Genomic DNA, 20,176 nt, shown 5'->3' on the forward strand with positions numbered 1-20,176 from the left:
GTTTTTATATTTGAGAGAAAGTCACATTGGCAGGATCATTCTTATAACCAGCATTCAGCAACACCGAATGATTACTGCCCTCCTATTACTTGTCCGTCAGTGTTTAATTTAAACAGCAGTAAATGGTATAGAAAAGATAAATTCTGGAATATGACTTCAAGCGAAGCCATGATAATAAGACAAAAGGCCGCACGTTCAAACAAACAAAAGGCAAATTTACGACTGCAGTCCAGGAGCTCTTCAAATAAAGAGTGATTTACATGTTGGGAGAGTAGGACAGAGTACAAAAACCTTGCCATCATTTCAGAGACACTTGAATACACAGCTGATGTGAGCACAGATGATTGAGGAGTGATTTGAGTCAGGTGTTTCCTCTGGTAGGGGAATCAAAGAACAAAAGGTGATATTGTACTAAAGTTAGAGTTAAAGCATTTGAGTGGAGAATCAGGAAGCATTTGTTCACATAAAGGATACCAGCAATCTGGAATTCTCATGCTCAAATCAGCAATGGGATAATTGGGGTTTTCAAGACTCAACAGAGTTTTATCCGGGGGCAGTGGCAGGATATGGAGCTCAGGCAGAATAATAATAATCTTTATTTTCTAATAATCTTTATTGTCAACAAGTAGGCTTACATTAACACTGCAATGAAGTTACTATGAAAAGCCCCTAGTCGCCACACTCCGGCGCCTGTTCGGGTACACGGGGAGAATTCAGAATATCCAATTCACCTAACAGCACGTCTTTCGGGACTATGTGGGAGGAAACCGGAGCACCTGGAGGAAATGCAGACATGGGACGAACGTGCGGACTCCGCACAGACAGTGACCCAAGCCGGGAATCGAACCTGGGACCCTGGCGTTGTGAAGCAACAGTGCTATCCACTGTGCTACCGTGCCGCCCATTGGAGTGGAGGTAAAGATGAACATAATGTAGTTTAAATGGCAGAGGAGGTTCAAAGTACCAAAAGGGTAGGTGGGGTTACTGGGTCTCAGGGATAGGGTGGGGGCATGGGTCTAGTCAGGGTGCTCCATCAGAGGGCTGGTGCAGACTCAATGGGCCAAATGGCCTCCTCCTGCACTATAGGGATTCTATGACTCCGTATACAGCACTGTCACATCAACTGGTGCACTATAGATTATTTCCGAATGAATGAGCTGGGATGGATTAAATGGCTTTTATTGTGACATCATGGGAAGACATGGAATTCGCAACCATCACTGACTCAAAGCAGTACATGGCAATTGGTTTAATATACATTGCCCCTTCCCCTGCAATATCATTAGGCTAATGACTAGCTTTAATTTTGTTGTTGCCTACCTTACGTTGACAGTCTCTGGAATTCCTTTGAGCAAGAATATTCTCAGTAGCCACTGTTCAAATTAAGACTTGGATGATCAATAGAAGCAAAAGGAACAACATAGGGCATTCTTTAAGCGTATTAAACTTTACAAAACACAGATGGCCCTTTATGATAAGGGTTTAGTCCTTCAAAGCTTTTGACTGCTATTATTGTATTTAACTGCGGCATGAAACAAAATCATTGAAGCAGCTGCTCACCCTCCAGCAGTCTGTCAGATTGGAGAGAGTCAGCAAAGCAACGGCAGAAACTGCAAGGACCAAAGAAAAAACCTGTATGATTGTGGCCCCCATAATTAACCGCCTCCAACACTGCACACGTAGCCTGTCGTGAAGTTAAACCTGCAACAAAGTCCAAAACACAGAACATTAAAAAGAAAATAACATGACAGCGAATTAGGGATCTGGAACAATGCATTAAATGTATTTGACTCAGATCCTTACCTAACTCCTTCAGTCTGTTGGGAGCTTTCTCACGTTCTGGAACAGGGCTTGCTGCTATAATTCTATCATCGTTATGACTACAAGAGCACTTGGTACAATTGGCTCCAGGAGACAGAAAGAAAAGGCTTTTTCGGGCTCACAAACAAAATGTAATTCTCTTGATCCAGTGGTTTACAACGCAGGGAACCGCTTGACATTTCACCTCCTGCACTCTTGTTGGAACCAGATGTCACGGGGGCTACCAGGCAAACGATGGTACTTTCAGCAGACAAACAAACCCCCAGAGCACTGGCCTTGCCAACCTGAAAAGATGTGAGCAGAGGAGAGTAAACAGGGAGATTTGTGAACAATTTCAGTGAGAGGCGCAGTGTACACAAGAGGGGGGGGGGGAGAAAGGAGTGGCCAAAAACACAACAGGGTTCTTGGGCGACGGTTTCATAATTTACAGTCCGTGGCAAATGCAAATTGAGTTTTGCACGTGAATTGCCAACATTGAATTCAATCAACATCTTTTAACAAGCCCCCTGCTAACACATAGCGAAAAAAGAGAAGAGGTCATTCTTGTTATTGCAACTACAGATGGTGGAAATATCCAAAATATTTCCATGTGGTGGAAATATCCAAAATATCATATTTGTTGAATGGAACCTTAGCTGAATGAGCAAATACTAAAATAGTGTTCACAGTAACATGAGTAGACCATTTGGCTCTTTCAGCATGTCCAGTTATTCAATGAAATCATGGCTGATTGAACTTCATCTACCAGCCTTGATCCTGTTATTTTTAATACTCCTGCCTGCCAAAAACCTCATCAATAATTTCAACAGAACTGTGGTAACATGGATTCTTTCAATGCAATGTGTCCTCTCATCAAGACTCCTATTTTCTTGACAATTTTAACAATTGGTTGTAAAGGATCACACTAAAAGGACTTGCCATCTCTTAATAGTATTTGTAGAAACATGTTTTATGAAGGTGCTTTTACCCTTTAGCATTCCTGTAGTTTGGGTGATCAATTCCCCTGCAACAGGCCCCCGTTGTGGATGTACAACTCTGCAGTAAGGATGAGCCGGTTTCACTAATCTTATCGCGTGGAGCTGCAATCCCAACCAAGCACAGCACTAACTGGCACAAAATATAATAATCTTTATTGTCGCAAGTAGGCTTACATTAACACTATAATGAAGTTACTGTGAAAAGCCCCCAGTCGCCACACTCCGGCGCCTACTTGGGCACACAGAGGGAGAATTCAGAATGTCCAAATTACCTAACAGCATGTCTTTCAGGACTTGTGGGAGGAAACCGGAGCACCCGGAGGAAACCCACGCAGACATGCGGAGAACGTGCAGACTCCACACAGACAGTGACCCAAGCTGGGAATCGAACCTGGGACCCTGGAGCTGTGAAACAACAGTGCTACCCACTGTGCTACCCCTCACAGAATGCTAGTTTGTCCTCTGGTGCATTTAAAAACATATGGAAGCTGCTGTCGTACCTGTGTCTTGTAATCCTCCGGAACACCAGGTATCAGGGGAATAAAACCATTCAAAGCCATAACCAGAAGGTTATAAAACATTACAAAATGATGTTGGTTATGCCAAAGATCTACATTGCTCCTCTCTATTAAACCCCACAGAAATTTATTTGCAGGGCTTGAGTTTTTGTAACACGTGTACCAAACAATACAATCACATTTCACCATTTACTGCAGGACATTTGTTCCTTATTGTGAATGGTTATGGAATGACTTCAATGTTACAAATTAGTTGCCTGTCTTTTAAATACAAAAAAGGACCATTGTGCTTAAATCAAACTTTTTGCACAATTCACACGTGTATATGTACATCTCAACAAATGCGATGTTTTGGCTGCTCGTTTGATCTATTGCTATTTTATACTATCCAGTAGCACAGGGCGGCTCGGTAGCACAGTGGTTCACACTGGTGCTCTACAGCATCAGGGTCCATAAGACCATAAGACATAGGAGCAGAATTAGGCCACATGCCCATCAAGTCTGCTCCACCATTCAATCATGGCTGCTATTTTCTCATCCCCATTCTCCTGCCTTCTCCCCATCACCCCTGATCTCCTTATTAATCAAGAACCTATCTATCTCTGTCTTAAAGACACTCAATGATTTGGCCTCCACAACCTTCTGCGGCAAAGAGTTCCACAGATTCACCACCCTCTCGGCTGAAGAAATTCCTCCTCATCTCTGTTTTAAAGGATCATCCCTTTAGTCTGAGATGATGTCCTCTGGTTCTAGTTTTTCCTACTGTTGCTGATTTTCTCCTTGGTTCAATTGCTCTGTTTTATTACCATTGCTCTCAAATTGCCAGGTATCTTTATGATACCGCCACGAGTAATGATCAATAACCCAATACACCGATTAGTAAGATTTAAATCAAAGCACATTTATTATACACAGTAATCGCTACTCATGCACAAATTCTACGTCTAAGCTACTTCTACAACTAACAGGCCTATACTTAACTTCGGACTGGCCCACCAGGTCAGGGGAACAAATGGCTTTTCGTTCGGGTTCTGAGTCTGCGGGATTCGAAGTTGGTACGGATTGGTAGCTAGGAGCGCCTATCTCGTAGCGAGCGTTGAATTAAGACTTACTTCTGTCGGTTGTCACTGCACCTGGTCACGGTCAATGTTGGTCCGTGTTGCTGGGTGACCCGGGCAGGACGCAGAGGTGAAGAAGAGAGCGATTTGAACTTGGGGCTCAACTCTTATAGTCTCCAGGGGCTTCCCGCCTTTAGGGGCGGACCCTGTACCTGGTCCCAATCGCTTGATTGGACTTTGTCCCAATCGCTTGATTCGATTTTCTCCAATATTGGAGCGGTTCCCTGATCGAAGGGCGGTCTTGAGGTGCTCATTCACCTCCTTTGTGTTGGCTCCTGCTGGGGCCGAGGAGTCTGGCTCTCCTTTATGTGTCCAAAATGTTACTTATTATTCCCGGGGATTGCTCATCAGTATGCAGATGGCTGCTACTTTGTTATGCTGATGGCCGCTGGTATCGTTGTTGTCTGGTCTTTGCTGAGGTAAATACACAGCAAACCTCCAGCTGCTGGTTTCTGTCTTGTTGGCTGACTTTCCCATCAGCCTTTGCCGTTCGCCATTTCAAATCGGGAGTTGGCCAATTTAGGTGGCTACATTCCCTCCTTGTGATCCTAACGCGAAGCGTGAAGGATCACATAACTATGTTGCTTTCCATTCCCTGACCTGGGGGGCACTTCTTTCATGGCCTCTACACTGACCATAACAATGCAAAAAAATTTTAACTGACAATTCTAAGGGGCGCTATGTCAAACAGGGACATGCATTACAAAACAATAAAATGGGAACCTCTAACTATTCTTAATACACTACACTCACTTAAACATTTCATCATTCTATCTTCCTCAACCATCCAAACAAAATCATAGCAGTTTATACACATTTTTCCTGGCTTGGCAGTCGAGCTCAGGATCGTACAATTTGCTCATGAACACTTCTTTACCTTTCTTTATTTACAATAAAACCGCAAATGAATGCTCTTTATTATAGATCGCGGGGGTCGGGGGTCTGGTCGTATCCGAAAATAGGGGATCTGATCCTATATACCGGGGTTCGAGTGCAGTAGGCTCTCCTTCTCCATTTTCTTAGACGCATAGTCTGCACGATGTAGCAGAGTATCGCCAATACCAGTAAGGTTTCTATTACATATGACAGAGAGTACCAGGTTATAAACCTGGCACACCAAGATGGTGTGGTGTCGCTGGTGACTGGGCTCTGGGTACTGTGGGGAAGTGAAACATTAACGGCTGGGGGGCTTGAGGTCATTGGGTTCGCGTTCACTCGCAACCAAATGTCCATTATTATGGTGATGATCCATGTGAAGGAAGTCCTCATGGCTCTTCTCTTTTCTTTTCTTCTCTTCTCCGGTCCTGGAGCTTCTGGAGTTCTGCGGAAACAAGCATAGTGTCTGTAACTATCTTGGTTTAACATCTCGTACGATAGTCTGTCTGTCCTTTAGTGCCAATTACTCCCTTTATAATTGGTCACTATGTGTGACTCCCTCATTTTTTTCCAAAAAACGAATTTTAGGACAAGACACACTTTCAAATAATGAACCAGTGCGAGCCGTCTCGCAGATTGTGCGATTTACCATCCAAATGTATCAGGATGTAAATAGCATGTGGTTGGCAACCTAAGGGTTACCTGAAACAAAACAAAACTTTTTGAACTAAAATTTCCAAAATGAGGTATGTATGGGCCGCAACGGGTAAGAGTTGGATGGAGTCCCCGGGTAGGACGGCTACCAATGTCTCCCCTACCCGAGCATAGTTGACCAGAGGGGGGGTTCCCAGGCAGGGCGGGTCCCAAGCCGTTTCTCCACTGCCTGAGCAACCGACAAGAACGGGCAAGAAATGTAGTCATCGTGGGGGGCTGCCGTACTGGTTCCTTCCTTGACCCAGAAGAGCAGTTACGAACGGGCGTCTGTCGACAGACGAGTTCCACTGAACTGGCGTCTGGGACCTTACAAGTCTCTGTGGGCAAGTCCTCAGAGGTTTCGGCCGAAAAGGCGTGGGGCCGTGAGGAAAAAAAAATGCTGCAGTCTGACAAACAACATTTAACAAACTTACAAACAACATAAAACGTGCGGCAGGTTCCATCAGAAAGGACACCACTTCTCCCAAGCGGTTACTTTAAAACATCATCTGGACACCTCAGTTCTCGGTTGCGAACAGGGTCGCAAAGGGGTTCTCGGTTTGGGAGTCAGACCCAAGGTCGTCATCTTCTCCCGGTGCCAAACTCTTGAGTGTATCAGGGCTGAAATGGCTGCATGGTGTGAGGTGGGGTTGCTCTCGTCGTTGCGGACGAGTCGGAATGAGTTATCTCGGTGCCAATAGTTGGTATCTAGTTGTGTGGGGACAGAATCGGGGTCGTTCGGTGGTCGGTCATGGGGTTTGTTTAGGAAAGTGATCATGAAGGGATCACTCGGATCGTAGTCGGATTCGCTGGGTATGGGTCCTGTTGCAAGGGGATAGTCGGGAGGCGTGCTGTGGCTATCGTCCGAGTCACAGTCGCTGTCTCTGCTGCTGCAGTCTGTGGGCGTTCCGGGGCGGAGTGTATATTTCGGGGGAGGAGTCGAGGTCGAGTCCGTGGCTGGGCTGGACATGTTGGGTGATGGTAGGGTTACGTTGGCTGTGGGCGGGGCATGGTGTGCTGCGTCGAACATGACGTGGTGTGAGTGGTTAGACTGTGTTCCATATGCCTTCAGCTGGTTGATATGGAACCACGCAGTCTTACTGTTGGGATACTTTATTTTATATACGGAAGGGCTTACTTTGTCCGCAATGGAGTACGGACCCGAGTATTTTGGTGACAGGAATGTGCTGGGCTTATATACGGAGAGCATGACCTGCTGTCCTATACTGTACTCAGTCGCATGCACTGTCTTGTCGAAACAAGCCTTGCTCGGTTTCTTCCTTGTGCCCAATTTTACTGCGGCTGCTAGCTGAGCCGTTTTAGCATTTTCCACTGATTGCTCTACTGCTTTCTCGTGTGTGAGGGCCGTCACTGTAGCCATGTAAAATGGCTGCGTTCCGATTAATCTGGCCAAAACCCTGTTTAAAACGGCTAACCCGAAAGACTGCTGGGAAAAGCAGCCAAGAAGACACAAGCAGGCAGCTGCAGACAGTTTTGCATATTCGGCTCTGGGAAGGTAGCCCAGATCAATACTCAGGGCTATCAACAGCCCATCAACCCAGGTATTCGCAGTTGCATTCAGGACTGTTTGCAGCCCATCTATTCAGACATCCACAGTTAAATTGGCTATCCCTGGGAACAATTGCAACATATTAGCAATTGAATACCGGGCCAGACCTGTCGGCGCCTGCAGTGGCCGAAACAAAGACAGGTGAGCGACCACCCCCCGATCGAGGAATCGCCTCACCATTGGACACATCGACCCCAGAGATTGGGGACAGATCCAATCACTTGGGACTCAGGGTCAAGGGCCGCCCCGGGAGGCGGGAAGCCCCTGGGGCCTATAAAAGTAAGGGTCCAAGTTCAGATCTCTCTCTCTCTCATCTTCGCCTGCTCGAGACCTTCGCAAGACCAGCCACCGGCAATAGTAAGTTTGAATCCAGCGATCGCTATCCGGTAGAGACATCTAGCCACCGACCTGTAGCAGCCTTTTGAATCCCGCGGGCCAGATTTGATTGGACAAGCCATTCGTTTCCCTGACCTGGTGGGCTCTTCCTAAGTTAAGTATTGGCCAGTAGTGATCGGTTTTATTATATAGATAGTAGTATTAGAGTATTAATATTGCTTGTCGTATATAATAAATGACCGTTGTTTTAATCTTTACTAAGTGGTGTGCTGTATTATTAATCATAACCTGAACTTGAACCACGTGGCGGTATCATAAAGATACCTGGCGACTCATGAGCAAAGGTGACGTAAATAGACTAAGGTTAAAAAGAGCAACATCACCTCGGGGCTGGTCAAGTCTAAACCTAACAAAAATTCTGTGCCTTTCATGGGGCGTCCGGTCATGAAGGTGTGTGGGGTGTAACCTGTGGAAGTTGAAATTGTATTACGCAAAAACATCAGCGCAAAAGGGAGGACTGAGTCCCAAGTGGTGTTGTTTTGCTGGACCATTTTTCTGAGGGTGGATTTTAGGGTCTGATTCATGCGCTCCACGATATCTCTCGACTGTGGGTGGTATGCTATGTGGAATTTTTGGGTGCTGCCAAATATCGTGAGGACGTTCTGCATGACACGTCCCGTAAAATGGGAACCTTGGTCTGATTCAATGCTGCGGGGGAGTCCCCATCTTGTAAAGATGTGGTGGGTCAAAATCTTGGCTGTGGTTTTTGCAGTGTTGCTGCGGGCTGGGAATGCTTCCACCCATTTCATAAATGTGTCAATCACCACGAGTACATATTTATAGCCATTCCTGCAAGGGGGCAATGGTCCTATAAAATCGATCTGGAGGTTAGTCCAGGGGCCATTAACGGGTCGGGTGTGGCTGAGTTGAGCCTTTTTGGCATATCTGTCCGGATTATTCTGGGCACAGATGACAATTCTCGATGTAGTGATTTACATCATCCTTTAGATTCAGCCACCAACAAAGCTGCTTGAGATGGGCTGTAGTGGGATCGATTCCCTGATGTCTATGACCGTCATGGAACAAACAAATCAGTTGATTCCTGTCCTGTTCAGGACCACATAAAGGGTGTCTTTTAACACCACACCATCATGTGTGGTCAGTGCATTTTTGAACCTCTCATAGGGTGCTGGATATTTTTCTTTTACAATCTCCCTGAGATTGCTGTCCTGCTTCTGGGCCTCCACTAGATCCTCGATCTTTGTCTGTGAGACCTGAACTGCACTCACTGGTGCGCTTTCGGGGGGGTGTCCAAAAATATCCATGCCTGGAACCTGCCTTAGCCAGTGCGTCAGCTTTCACATTTCCAGGGGGGGAGGAACGATGGTGACTACGAACCTTGACTATCCCAAAAGTCCTGTTCTGTGCTCTCTCTAAAATGTGGCGGAGCAATGGGGCTGAGGGGAGGGGTTTCTCTCTGCGGAAACAAATCCTCTTGCTTTTCACAGGGGCAGGAATTCCGTGAGGCTGTTGCAGACATAGAGGCTGTCCGAGTATATGTCTGCTGGGCTGGGGAAGGAATCTGGGTGGTCCACTATATGTGCGATGGCCGCAAGTTCTGCTGCCTGCCCGCCTAAGTGGCCTGGCAGTTTCAATTATATTTCCTCAAGGGCACGTCCCTGCGCGTCCTCAACATATATACCGCAACCTGTTATGCACTTCCCATCCAAGACTGTGGAAGATCCATCCACATAGACCTTTATGAGCTCACATGTGTCTGTGTGCTGGGGGCTCTGGGTTGAACTACCTATCTTTCTGGGGGGTGTTTTAGCAATAAAGGGGCCTGTGTTGTGGTGTGGAGAGATAATTTCACATTCATGGGGGGGTTCCTGGGTACTGTAAGTTGTCGGCTAAAAAGATGTGCATCTTTGTCCGTTTAACAGTGATGTCCCGTCCCTGCAAGAGAAGGGTCCATCTAGCTGCTCTAATCTGGCTTACTGTACCGTCCTTGAGTCGTCCGTCCAGTAAAGGTAGGGTGGGGGTGTGTTCGGTGAGAATTGTGATGGGGTTCAATCCGGTAATATACGAAAAATACTGAACTGCCCAAAATACTGCGAGCAGGTCCCTCTCACAGGCTGAAAATCCCTGCTCCACAGCATCTAAAATTCTGGAGGCGTAAACTACGGGCCTTAACTGGTCGTGCCATTCCAGGAGCACGGCCGAAAGGGTGCGGTCTGTGGTCGCTACCTCTATGGCGTAAGGGGAAAGCGGGTCTGGAACTTGTAGTGCGGGGGCTGCTATGAGTGCCTGTTTTAAAGAGTCCACAGCATCCGTATGCTGCAGACGCCATTCCCAGGGGGCTCCTTTCTTTAGGGGGTCTGAGAGGGGTGCTGCCTTGCTGGCGAAACTGTCAATGTGGTTTCGGCAGTAGCCAACCAGTCCTAAAAACGACCGGAGGGCTGAAACGTTCTGGGGAAGGGGCAATTTAGCAACCGAGTCAATCCTTTTATGGTCGATCTCGCGTTTACCATGTGTGATAATTGTTCCCAAATATATCACCTTATCTTCCAAATTCTGGGCCTTTTTGGGGTTGACTTTACAACCGATTGAGTGTAAGAGTTCCAGGAGTTCGGACAGAAGCTCAATGTGCTCTTCCTTGGTGTCTGTCTGCAGTAGTAGGTCTACGTACTGAACCAGACATTCGGGGCGAGAGAATTTGGTTAAACAATTTGCCAGCTGTCGGTGGAAAATGGAGGGGGAGTTGTGGAATCCTTGTGGCAGGCATGTCCACGTGTACTGCTGTGCTTTAAAGGTGAAGGTAAATTTGAACGGGCACGCCTTTGCCAATGGAATGGACCAGAATCCATTACTGACATCCAAAACCGTAAAGAATCGGGAATTGAGTCCCTGCTTGAGCATGGTCTCGGGACTTGTTGCTACTGTGGGGGCTGCTGCGGGGGTGATTTTGTTGAGTTCCCGGTAATCGATGGTCAGTCGCCATGATCCATCGGGCTTTCTCACTGGCCAAATCGGGGCATTATTAGTGGAGGCTACTGATCTAAGTACGCCCTGCTCTAATAAGCTTTCTATTACCTTTGAGATTTCTCCCTCTGCCTCTTGGGGAAATCCATACTGTTTTTGGGGTCTAGGGTCAGGTCCTGTTATTTGTACAGAGCCAGTCATCCGGCCACAGTCGTGCTTGTGGGTCGCAAATGCTGCCCTGTTCTTTTGCAGAACTGCCCTAACCTGCTTGTCCGTAGTAAGCGTGGTCGGGTTGAACCAAAATTTGCCTACTGCGCTAATTTTGTTCGCTTATTCACCTATGTTGAGCGTTGCGGGGGCTCTTGCGGATTTTGCCATCTTCCAGACACACTGGTTGACTGGATCAAATGAAAGATTGTGGGAATTCATGAAATCGATTCCTAGAATGTGTTCTGCTGTGTGGGGCAGGTCAACTAAAACAACAGGGTGCTTGGTGGTGATGTTACTGATTTGAATGGGTACAGGGGCTGTGATGTGTCCCTGCTGTGAGTGGCCTGTAAAGCCGCTGAGGGTGATGGTGGCTGTAGCGGGCCACGTGTCTTTTTGAAACATGGTGGAGAAATTTCTTGTGGTGCGGGACCCTCCTGTGTCCCAGAGAAATTCGATGGGCTGTCCCCGAATTTCCGCTGCAACTACCGGTCGTCCGGACCTGTCCCAAAGGGTGTCGCAGACCCAACTGGGGGAGCCCGAACACCGTCAGTCCGTTCCAGTCAGGTCCGTCTGATCTGAACGGGTGCTAACACTATGAATGGGCTCTGTCTTCTTCTTACTCAGAGTGCCCGTCTGCTGGGCTCTCTGTGGCTTTCTAGGGGCATTGCACTCTCTTGCGAAGTGTCCCAACTGTCCGCAGTTGTAACACTCCTGTGACTTGGGTGGGGGGCTGTTCTTTCCTTCATTCATCCATGCGGGGTTCTGATGTGTTGTAACTGCCTGTATATCTGTGGCGGCCTGCTTTTCCTCGGGATTCTTGACTGCGGGTCCCAAGAGCGGGACAATCTTTTCACGACCCACTTCTCGTTATGGGCCTCCTCTGAGGGATCGTAACCCGCACACGCTTTCTGTCCTGTTTCTGTAGCATGGGAGATAAGGGTGCGGGTCCATTTGGCCATGTTGTCTGGGGACAAATGGGCACGGTATAAGTCTCCAAAGACTGCTGCAAAGTGGATCCACAGGCGTCCAGCAAACGCTGTGGGTACTTGGATTTCTTTTGCCTACATTTGTTGAGGCCATCTACGGGGTCACCCCGGTTATACCCGATCGCATCCAGGATCGCGGTATGTATTTCTGCAAGGGTGCCTCCTCCTACATTCTGTGGGTCGAGAAGGGCTACTGCAACTGAAGGGTCTAAACTTAAAACTGTGAGCTTTACATGCTCTCGCTCATCCAGGCCGTACATGGTCGCCTGCTGTTTTATTCTGGCAAAAAAGTGGTGGGGGTCTGAGGTGGGGAGGAACGGTGTGATCTTATCGCACGCGTCCCGTAATTGGGTCGCTGTTAAGGGGGTGGAGTATAGAAATTCCGCATTGTCCGATGTGGCTGTGCGGTGGGTGGTGACTGGGTTCATTGGAGCCTGAACCATCTGCTCTGTGGGGGGTTGGGGCGCTTTTCTCTTTTGTGGCTTTCCCTGCGCACATGTTCCCTGAACATATCTCTGCGCTGTTTCATTCAATTCTTCCCAATCAGGGCCGTCTTCCTGATATAATTTTGCTCCAAAGGTTTCCTGGAAGACTTTCTGAACTGAAAGCAGCGTTTGCAGCTCTGCAATCTGCTTCCGGCACTTTGCGTGATCTAGCGTGCTTTGTCTTTGTTCTGTAGTGGCATCGTGGAGTGCTCTTAATGCTGCCTTTAGGTCACTACACTGTCTCTGTAATGCTTCTACCTGCTTTTCTGTTTCTTCACGTACCAGGACTGCACGTTGCGTGTCCTGATAGGCCTTTTCATATTGAGACTGGAAGCTGCTTAAGTGCGCCAGACAAGACTGGTGTGCCCTTTTGGCATCCTCCACCTCTCCATCTTTTGCTGCCAACTTCCTTCTCAATTCCAAATTCTCCTTTTCTACCTCGCTTACATCTACCTTCGATGTATGCCCTCAACTTCTTTCTGGAGCATCCTAACGACCTCCTCTGTGCCTCGCAATTGTGCCAAGCAGGACACGATTGCCATCGGCTTGCGAGCTTTCCCTAAGCTCTTTTTGTGGATCTTGTTCAGGTTCTCCCACCAAGTATGTCCTATACTCCCGGGGCCTGATTCCTCGTTGTCACAGAATTCATTCCAAAGGGGCCATCCTTTCCCTTTGAGATATTTCCTGATCTCTTCCTCCCAAATGGGACATTGTCCCACTCTACTGCTGCTGGTCGCTGCGACCGCAAATTCCTCTGGGTTCATTAGGCGCTACATTGCCATCTTTCCTATCTGAATGCTGCTCTTCAAATTTGGGACAGGGGTATTAATCCGAATGCTGCGCTTCAAATTTGGGACAGGGGTATTAAGGCGGTGCTATAAATACGGATACGGCTTTCGCTACTTTCCGAAATACAAACTTCCGACAGTTTTGTCGCAACAAAAAATCTATCAGTTTTACCTTATCGCCCTGTTAGTTACGCAGGCATACACACACTTCCGAATTTATGAGTATTGATCAGAACTGCTTGAACACTTGTGGTTTTCTGTTTCCAATTGGATCTCTAATTCAAATTCTTGGGTTCTCCCAGAGTGGTTTTGCCACTTCTAGATCAGATCCCGTCAGATGTCGCCAAATAATGTTGCTGATTTTCTCCTTGGTTCAATTGCTCTGCTTTATTACCCTTGCTCTCGAGTCGCCAGGTATCTTTATGATACCGCCACGTGGTTCAAGTCCGAGTAATGATCAATAACCCAATACACCGATTAGTAAGATTTAAATCAAAGCACATTTATTATACACAGTAATCGCTAGTCATGCACAAATTCTACGTCTAAGCTACTTCTACAACTAACAGGCCTATACTTAACTTCGGACTGGTCCACCAGGTCAGGGGAACAAATGGCCTTTTGTTCGGGTTCTGAGTCTGCGGGATTCGAAGTTGGTACGGATTGGTAGCTAGGAGCGCCTATCTCGTAGCGAGCGTTGAATTAAGACTTACTTCTGTCGGTCATCACTGCACCTGGTCACGGTCAATGTTGGTCCGTGTTGCTGGGTGACCCGGTAGGACGCAGAGGTGAAGAAGAGAGCAATTTGAACTTAGGGCTCAACTCTTATAGTCCCCAGGGGCTTCCCACCTTTCGGGGCGGACCCTGTACCTGGTCCCAAGTGATTGGACTTTGTCCCAATCGCTTGGTTCGATTTTCTCCAATACTGGAGCGGTTCCCTGATCGATGGGCGGTCTTGAGGTACTCGTTCACCTCCTTTGTGTTGGCTCCTGCAGGCGCTGAGGAGTCTGGCTTTGCTTTGTGTGTCCAAAATGCTACTTATTGTTCCCGGGGATTGCTCATCAGTATGCAGGTGGCTGCTACTTTGTTATGCTGATGGCCGCTGGCATCAATGTTGTCTGGTCTTTGCTGAGGTAAATACACAGCAAACCTCCAGCTGCTGGTTTCTGTCTTGTTGGCTGACTTTCCCATCAGCCTTTGCCGTTCGCCATTTTAAATCGGGAGTTGGTCAATTTAGGTGGCTACACTACAAGCGGCAACACCCGCTCCATGTCTACTCTATCCAGGCCTCGCAGTATCTTGTAAGTTTCAATAAGATCCCTCCTCATCCTTCTAAACTCTGAGTACAGCCCCAGAGTCCTCAACCGTTCCTCATACGATAAGTTCTTAATTCCAGGGATCATTCTTGTGAACCTCCTCTGGACCCTTTCCAAGGCCAGCACATTCTTCCTTAGATACGGGGCCCGGAACTGCTCACAATACTCCAAATGGGGTCTGACCAGAGCCTTATACAGCCTCAGGTGTACATCCCTGGTCTTGTATTCTAGCCCTCTGGACATGAATGCTAACATTGCATTTGCCTTCCTAACTGCCAACTGTACCTGCACGTTAACCTTCAGAGAATTGTGAACAAGGACTCTCAAGTCCCTCTGTGCTTCTGATTTCCTAAGCATTTTCCCACCTGGAAAATAGTCTATGCCTTAAGGGTCCCAGGTTCGATTCCCAGCTTGGGTCACTGTCTGCGCGGAGTCTACACGTTCTCCCTACGTCTGCGTGGGTTTGCTCCGGGTGCTCCGTTTTCCTCCCACAAGTCCTGAAAGATGTTCTGCAGGTAAATTGGACATTTTGAATTCTCCCTCGGTGTACCCAGACAGGTGCAAGAGTGTGGTGACTAGGGGATTTGCACAGCAACTTCATTGGAGTGTTAATGTAACAATAATAAAGATTATTATTATTAGTGTTTATCATAATTAACTTAATTAAAAAAACACTCATAAGGGATTTGGTAAACACATGTGTTCATTTATTAGGACTAGGTATAAAGCTTGACCGCATCAGAGCTGTATGTGCAGTGCTCTGCTCAACAAAAGGTGTGAAACCAAGACTGGGTCACATGACACATTTTCCTTCTAGTGATGTCATGCTGATATCCCTTAAAGACACATTACAATACTATGCGCTCACTGCAACTACCTCCCCCAAAATAACAAATATTGCCTGTTGTTATCCAGAGCAAGGCCCAGCACTATTCTGACTCACTGGTTGGAATTCTCTAGCTGTGGGGATTCTGTTCCTGCCAGCAGCGCACTCACGGTTGTGGGTTTCCCGACTTTAATGGGAAATCCCATTGACAAGTGGCGGGAGTAGAAAGTCCCTGCATCAGCGAATGGCATGCCACCCAGAAACACGCAGCTGGGGATGGGAGAATCCCGCCCACTGTCTTCATTTTTAAAACGTGTCTCCAATTTCTCCTCAGTTTCATGGAAGGCTCTCATTCATGCTGAAATGGGGACCAGCAGGCATTGTGTGCCCAAGTGGCCGTGTTCCACATGGTTGTCAGGAGGGTAAATGACTGCAGAGAGTATCACAGTCAAGGCCAATTTTGCATGCGCCGGATGTCCGCACACATGCATTTTCCCATTGCTAATGATCCAAGGCAAGGCACTGCCGCTGAATCTTATTCTCCGGAGTCCAGCGAGACTAAAACCAACTATATCACCTAGACGTCTCGACACATGAGGACCAGCCACCGCCTAACAAGACTTAGCCCCTGGTGGTTCCACAACCATTTAAAGAGGCAACTATCAAGCTGCTTGATCCTTTTCTTCACTCGCTGAAAAAGGCTTGAATGTAAATTGTGCCAAGCTGCTGAAACTAGTCTGTGACACAGTGACAATGCGAACAATCTGTATTTTCCACCCTTGAGAATGTAGATCACTAGAAGGGCGTGGTCAGGGACAAAAAGTAATCAAAAACGCTGACAGAATGTTGGCTTTTATGTCAAGTTAGCTAGAATATAAAAGGAAGAAATTTTTGCGGGTTTACAAAGACAACGGATGGGATTTTCAAATTTGAGTTTTAGAATTCAGCAAAAGAGGACAAACAATTGGACCAAGAAGAAGAAAATAGAGAATGAGGGTAAACTTGCAGGGAACATAGTGTCATGAGAGTACCTTTAAGAAATGGGTGTTTATCAAATAGCTGTAGTGGATATACCTTTAAGAAATTGGTGCTCATCAAATAGCTGCAGTGATGTCAGAGTGTGGATGGAGCTGGGCTGTCTGTCTGCTTTTACTTTTGTTTTTGAGTTGGCAGCTACAGTGTGTGTTTAGTTTTGTTTTCAGAGTTGGAGCTGCATCCAGCCAAACAAGGTGTAATTTTGATCTCTCTACAGAAAATAATGTCTTCAGATCACTTGCTAATTTAAAAGTGATAACTGCTCTCAGTAGAGAATTTAAATCTGCTGTCTTTGTTAAAGAGGGTATTTGTCTTATGGATGTTGCTAGGAAAGATTAAGGGTTACTTATAGAGTACTGTATTCTTTGGGGGAAGTATTTGAGTTGATAGTTGCTAAGATGTTTACTAAAATGTGAACTGGATTCATATAATAAACAATGTTTTGTTTTAAAAGGACTTTACATCTCTGTTGCATCACACCTGTAGAGTGGGCCCTTGTGCTCCTCATAACCAAAATCTATTAAAAGTTGTGGGTCAGGTGAACTCCATGATACACTTTGGGGTTCTCTAAACCCTGGCCCATAATAATAGAAACTGACCTTAAAAGCTTCTATAAATATGCGAAGAGTAAAATATCAGTAAAGACAAATGTAGGACCTTTACAGTCAGAAGCCAGGCATATTCCATTGGCGCTGAGGAAAGTAAAGGGCTGACAAATCACAAGAGCCTGATAATCTACACCCCAGAGTACTAAAGGAAGTGGCCCTGGAAATATTGGATGTATTGGTGGTCATCTTCCAAAATTCTATGAACTCTGGAGCAGATCCTACAGATTAGAGGGTGGCAAATGTTACCCCACTATTTAAAAAGAGAGGGAGAGAAAAAAAAAGGAGAATTACAGACCAGTTAGCCTGACATCAGAAGCGGGAAACATTCTAGAGTCTATTATAAAAGACATGATAATATAACATTTGGAAAGCATTAATGGGATTGGACAAAGCCAGCATGGGTTTATGAAAGGCAAATCAGGCTTAACAAATCTGCTGAAGTTTTTTGAGAATGTAACTACTAGAATAGATAAGAGAGAACCAATGGATATGGTGTATTTGGACTTGCAAAATGCTTTTGAGAAGGTCCCTCATAAGAGGTTAGTGGGCAAAACTAAAGCACATGGGATGATTTGAGAATTGGTTGAGACAGGAAAAAGAGTTGAAATAAATGGGTCTTTTTCCGACTGACAGGCAGTGACTAGTGGGGTACCGCAGGGATCAGTGCTTGGGGACCAGCTATTCCCAATATATATATATATAAATGACCTGGATGAGGGAATCAAATGCAACATTTCCAAGTATGCTGATGACACAAAATTGGGCAGAATTGTGAGTTGAGGAGGAGGATGCAAGGTGGGTTCAAGGTGATTTAGCAGAGTTGAGTGAGTGGGCAAAGACATGGCAGACGCAGTACAATGTGGTTAAATGTGAAGTTATACACTTCGGTGTGAAAAACTGAAAGGAAAGGTATTATTTACATGGTGATATATGGGAAATGTCGATGTACAAATGGATCTGGGTGTCCTTGTACACCAGTCAATGAAAGCGGAGAGGCAGGTGCAACAAGCAATTAGGACCGCAAATGGTATGTTGGCCTTCATTGCAAGAGGATTTGACTTCAGAAGTTGGTATGCCTTTCTGCAGTTATACAGGACTTTAATGAGACCACACCTGGAGCATTGCATGCAGTTTTGGTCTCCCTACCCAAGGAAATACTTGCCATAGAGCGAGCAGAGCTGGAGTTCACTAGGCTGATAATGGGGTTGGCGGTACTGTCCTGTAAGGTGAGAGTGGTTTGACTGTGCCTGTATTCATTGCAATTTAGAAGGATGAGAAGAGATCTGATTGAAACATTTAAAATTCTCACAGCACTGGACAGGCTAGGCGCAGGGAGGATGTTTTCCCTGGTTGGGGAATCTAGAACCAGGAGACACAGTCTCAGGATATGGGGCAGACCATTTAGGACTGAGATGAGGAAAAACTTCTTCACTCAAAGGGTAGTGAACCTGTGACAAGTGATGGGAACTTCTGGTACTGCCGCTGCCAATGGCATTTTGTGCTGTTTTGCCGGCTGCACTGCCGGGAAACCTGCCGCAGGGGGTCGCCACTGGTGGGAAGGGCCGGAAAATTTAGCCCAACCTCTGGAATGCAATGTCCAGTTCTGATCACCACACCTCAGAAAGGATTAATTGCCCGGGGAACGAGTACAGCAGATTCATCGGAATGCTAGGGCTACAAGGGTTAAAATTATGAGGAGAGATAAGGTAAAGATGTTTGAATTTTCGGGGCATGGAAGATTAAGGGGTGATTTGAGTGAGATTTTTAGGATTTTGAGAACACGAATAGGGTAAATAGAACAAAACATTTTCCACTATTGGAGGAGTCAGAGAGTCATGGAGTTTTACAGATTGGAAAAAGGCCCACCACGTCCGCGCCAATTACCAAGTACCTAACTATTCTAATCCCATTTTCCAGCACTTGGTCTGTAGCCTTGCATGCAATGGCATTTCAAGTGCTCATCAAAATACTTCTTAAAAGTTGTGAGGGTGACCGCCTCTATCACCCTTTCAGGCAGCGTGTTCCAGATTCTAACCACACGCTGGGTAAAAAAGGTTTTCCTTATATCTCCTCTAAACCGCCTACCCATTACCTTAAATCTATGCCTCCTGGCTAATGACCCCTCCACTAAGGGGAAAGTACCTTCCTATCCACCCTACGCCCCTCATAATTTTATACCTCAATCAGCCTTCTCTGTTCCAGGAAAAACAACCCGTCTCTCTGGCTAGCTGAAAAGCTCTAGCCCAGGCAACATCCTGGCAAATCTCCTCTGCACCCTTTCCAGTGCAATCACTTCCTTTCTATAGTGTGGTGACCAGAACTGCACACAGTACTCTAGCTGGGGCCTAACCAGTGTTTTATACAGCTCCAGCATAACCTCCCTGCTCTTATATTCAATGCCTCGGTTAATAAAGGCAAGAATGCCATAAGTCTTCTTAACCACCTTATCTACCTATCCGGCTGTCTTCAGAGATCGGTGAACATGCACACCAAGGTCCTTTTGATCCTCTGTACTTGCCAAGGTCTGACCATTCACTGTATATTCCCTTGCCTGGTTAGTCCTCCCAAAATGCATTACCTCACATTTTTCATGGTCAAATTCCATTTACCATTCTTCTGCCCATCGAGCCAGCCCGTCTATATTGTCCTGTTCTCACTATTTACCACACTAACAATTTTTATGTCATCTGCAAACCTACTGATCATACTCCAATATTCACATCCAGATCATTAATGCATCCTACAAACAACGGACCCAGTGCCGATCCGTGCGGAACACCACTGAACACAGGCTTCCAGTCACAAAGACAAACTTCAACAATCACCCTCTGCCTCCTACCACTAAAACTGGATCCACTTTGCCAAATTGCCCTGGATCCCTGGGCTCTTACCTCCTTCATCAGCCTCCCATGTGGGACCTTGTCAAAAGCCTTACGAAAGTCCATCTACACACCTAGTCACCTCCTCAAAAAGTTCAACTAAATTTGTCAGACATGATCTTCCCTTTGACAAAACCATGCCGACTATCCTT

At 46.4% G+C, this 20,176-nt stretch overlaps 1 protein-coding gene across 1 annotated transcript in view; it reads right to left on the minus strand.

Moving 5' to 3' along the window:
• LOC140392363 (claudin-16-like) overlaps positions 1–20,176 on the minus strand; it is a 37,183-nt gene extending 17,007 nt beyond the window's left edge. Inside the window, exons 1-3 of the mRNA XM_072477661.1 lie at positions 20,037–20,176; positions 1,804–2,105; positions 1,561–1,701 (exon numbers count right to left, since the gene is read on the minus strand). Of these exons, the coding sequence (XP_072333762.1) occupies positions 1,561–1,653 (93 nt within the window). The 5' untranslated portion in view covers positions 1,654–1,701; positions 1,804–2,105; positions 20,037–20,176. The remainder of the gene's footprint in view (positions 1–1,560; positions 1,702–1,803; positions 2,106–20,036) is intronic.

The sequence above is a fragment of the Scyliorhinus torazame genome, chromosome 16, assembly GCF_047496885.1.
Source record: "Scyliorhinus torazame isolate Kashiwa2021f chromosome 16, sScyTor2.1, whole genome shotgun sequence".
NCBI classification, from domain to species: Eukaryota; Metazoa; Chordata; class Chondrichthyes; order Carcharhiniformes; family Scyliorhinidae; genus Scyliorhinus; species Scyliorhinus torazame.